At 39.9% G+C, this 2,536-nt stretch overlaps 1 protein-coding gene across 1 annotated transcript; it reads left to right on the forward strand.

The window, feature by feature from the left end:
* The first annotated feature begins 221 nt into the window (after positions 1-221).
* LOC123026738 (elongin-C-like) lies at positions 222-624 on the forward strand. The gene has a single exon (XM_044436671.1). The coding sequence runs from the start codon at positions 269-271 to the stop codon at positions 605-607; it is 339 nt and encodes a 112-aa protein (XP_044292606.1). The 5' UTR covers positions 222-268; the 3' UTR covers positions 608-624.
* Positions 625-2,536: the final 1,912 nt, after the last annotated feature.

The raw sequence follows: 2,536 nt of genomic DNA on the forward strand, positions 1-2,536 counted from the left end.
CTGAAGAACCCATTACTTGTGGCACTGTTATCAAGCTAGAGGTGGCCAGTTAGTGACAACTTTAGAAGATCCAAACCAGGAGTCTGCTTTGCAAACAGGCAGAGTGGCATTAAATTTCTGTGTAGCAGACTAACCCACTGTGTCATATGACAGGGAGCTAGTAAGTAGACGAAATTTGGCCCAGGCGGGAGCAGAGGTGAGTTTGAGAACGAGCAGATCTTACTGTAAAAGCTACAAAGGCAAAGAACTAGCCATTTGATAACAAGCAATGGATGGAGAAGAGAAAACGTACGGTGGCTGTGAAGGCCCCGATGCAATGTATGTGCAGTTGATATCCTCTGATGGTCATGAGTTCATTGTTAAACGAGAGCATGCACTTACATCAGGAACAATAAAAGCTATGTTGAGTGGTCCCAGACAATTTGCAGAAAATAAAACAAATGAAGTCAATTTTAGAGAGATTCCTTCTCATGTCCTATCCAAAGTATGCATGTATTTCACCTACAAGGTTCGCTACACTAACAGCTCCACAGAGATTCCTGAATTTCCAATTGCCTCTGAAATTGCACTGGAACTGCTGATGGCTGCAAACTTCTTGGATTGTTAAATAAAATAAATTATAATAAAAATATAAGCCTCACCTCTGTATTTAATGCTAGTAGTTCCATTAGTAACTATTTCTTAGATGTTCTGTATGTTTAAGAAGTATAATGACCATTGCAGAGGCTGTTACAGTGCTTTTAATCAGAATCATTTGTGCTTCAATCTTGTTTTGCTGCTTACACAAGTAATGGACCAACAAATAAACTTGCCAATTAGAAAAGAAAAAACAAATTTGGCCCAGGTGTTTTCCAACTTTTTGTGTGTGGATGAAGGAAAAAATGTAATCAACATTACTCCGCAATATATCTTTGAAGAACCTAACTGGGACCTTAAGATAGCTTGTCATGAGATCAGCTATATAAAGATTCTCAGCCAAGTTCATTGTGCTTCACTGTTCAATTAATTTGTCAATTACTCAGCAGTGGAGAAGCAGAAAAGAGAGCTGATGAAGTCAGAACAGGGAGCAAAAGAGCCATTTTGTGAGCCATAGAAAATTCTTGCAATATGTTCTGTGTGTAGGCTGGGTTTAAGTCAATTATCACTTCAATCAATTAATGCTATCTTCATCATTAGTCTGGAATTTTAGCTCACCTATTCTCTCAAAGGCTCTAGATCGTAAAAATCTGGAAGATATAATTGACAAAAATATGTATGTTTTTGAAAATCCATCTGATAAAATGTGACAAGAGCATGTGTGTTTTCATTTCTTGCTTAACTTGTTATTTATCCACATCTGGTTGTTCTGCCCATCAGTTATGACCTATTGCCCATTATGCCTGTTGAAGCAATGCTTATAGCTCCTTGAAGAACTTTCTCCCATTTATGCATCATCTCTTCACTTATATTTGCACTGCATTTATAACTGGATGGAATTCATCAGTGCAATAAGTGAGACAAGATGCAGTTAATTTGTAGCAAGGTAACCTTCTTATGCTTCTATAAAGTAGATGGAGCTGTGCAAACAAACACAGATAATCTGTGAGGTATAATTTCATTGCTAACCAACCATTACTTTATTGGGCAGCTGATTTGTTAATAGTACAGGATGGTCACAGACTCATGCATCATAGAGTCATAGAGTTGGAAGGGGCCAAGAAGGCCTTTGGGTCCAATCCCCTGCTGTTGCAGGACACCAGTTTACACCATCCCACTCAGGTGATGGGAATTAATGGATACAAATATCTCTTTGATTTAATGAGATGCCCATTATGACTTAGGAAAGGTGACTATCCTCCATTAGCAGGGAGTAGCAGGTATGCAAACAACAGTTGGAGTACAACTCTGTAAAAAGTAGGATTGTAAGAAGCTGCCTTATACTGAGAGCATTTAGAAAAACACTCTTTACATGCTGAGTGGGAGAAATGGTTGTGCCTAGAAACCACAACCTTCAGCAACTGATGCATGGACCTGATAGGTCCTTCGTCGGCTGCACATGGAGTCATGTCCTCCACCCTGCAGACCTAACTATATGGATATGCACATAAGGGGATAGATACTGGACCAATCCTGACATGCACCCATACATAGGGCCCCTTTTTATATGCATTCACCCCCTATATGCATTCACCCCACACACATACACACTGGGACACAATTAGTCCACTCAATCCCTCAACCCTCACATGAATTCTTTGCAAAAGTGTGAGAGGCTCATCTAAGCCCCTTGCAAAGTCAGACAATGGTACCTCTGATTCACCATCAGTAATCCCTCTGTACAAGAGATGTGGAAAGCAGAAAAAAAACAGAGTCCATCAAAATTCTTTAAATTCCATTCTGAAAAGGGCAACTGGATGATGAAGAGGCTGGAGCGATTCCCTATGAAGAAACCTCCAACTGATAGGATTGTTTGGCTGAGATACAAGATGGGTTCAGGGAGACAGAGAGACAAAAGTATGGGGGAGATGTACAAAATTATGCATTGGATGAAGTGGGC

The sequence above is a fragment of the Varanus komodoensis genome, unplaced genomic scaffold, assembly GCF_004798865.1.
Source record: "Varanus komodoensis strain SLA01 unplaced genomic scaffold, ASM479886v1 scaffold3, whole genome shotgun sequence".
Lineage (NCBI taxonomy): Eukaryota > Metazoa > Chordata > Lepidosauria > Squamata > Varanidae > Varanus > Varanus komodoensis.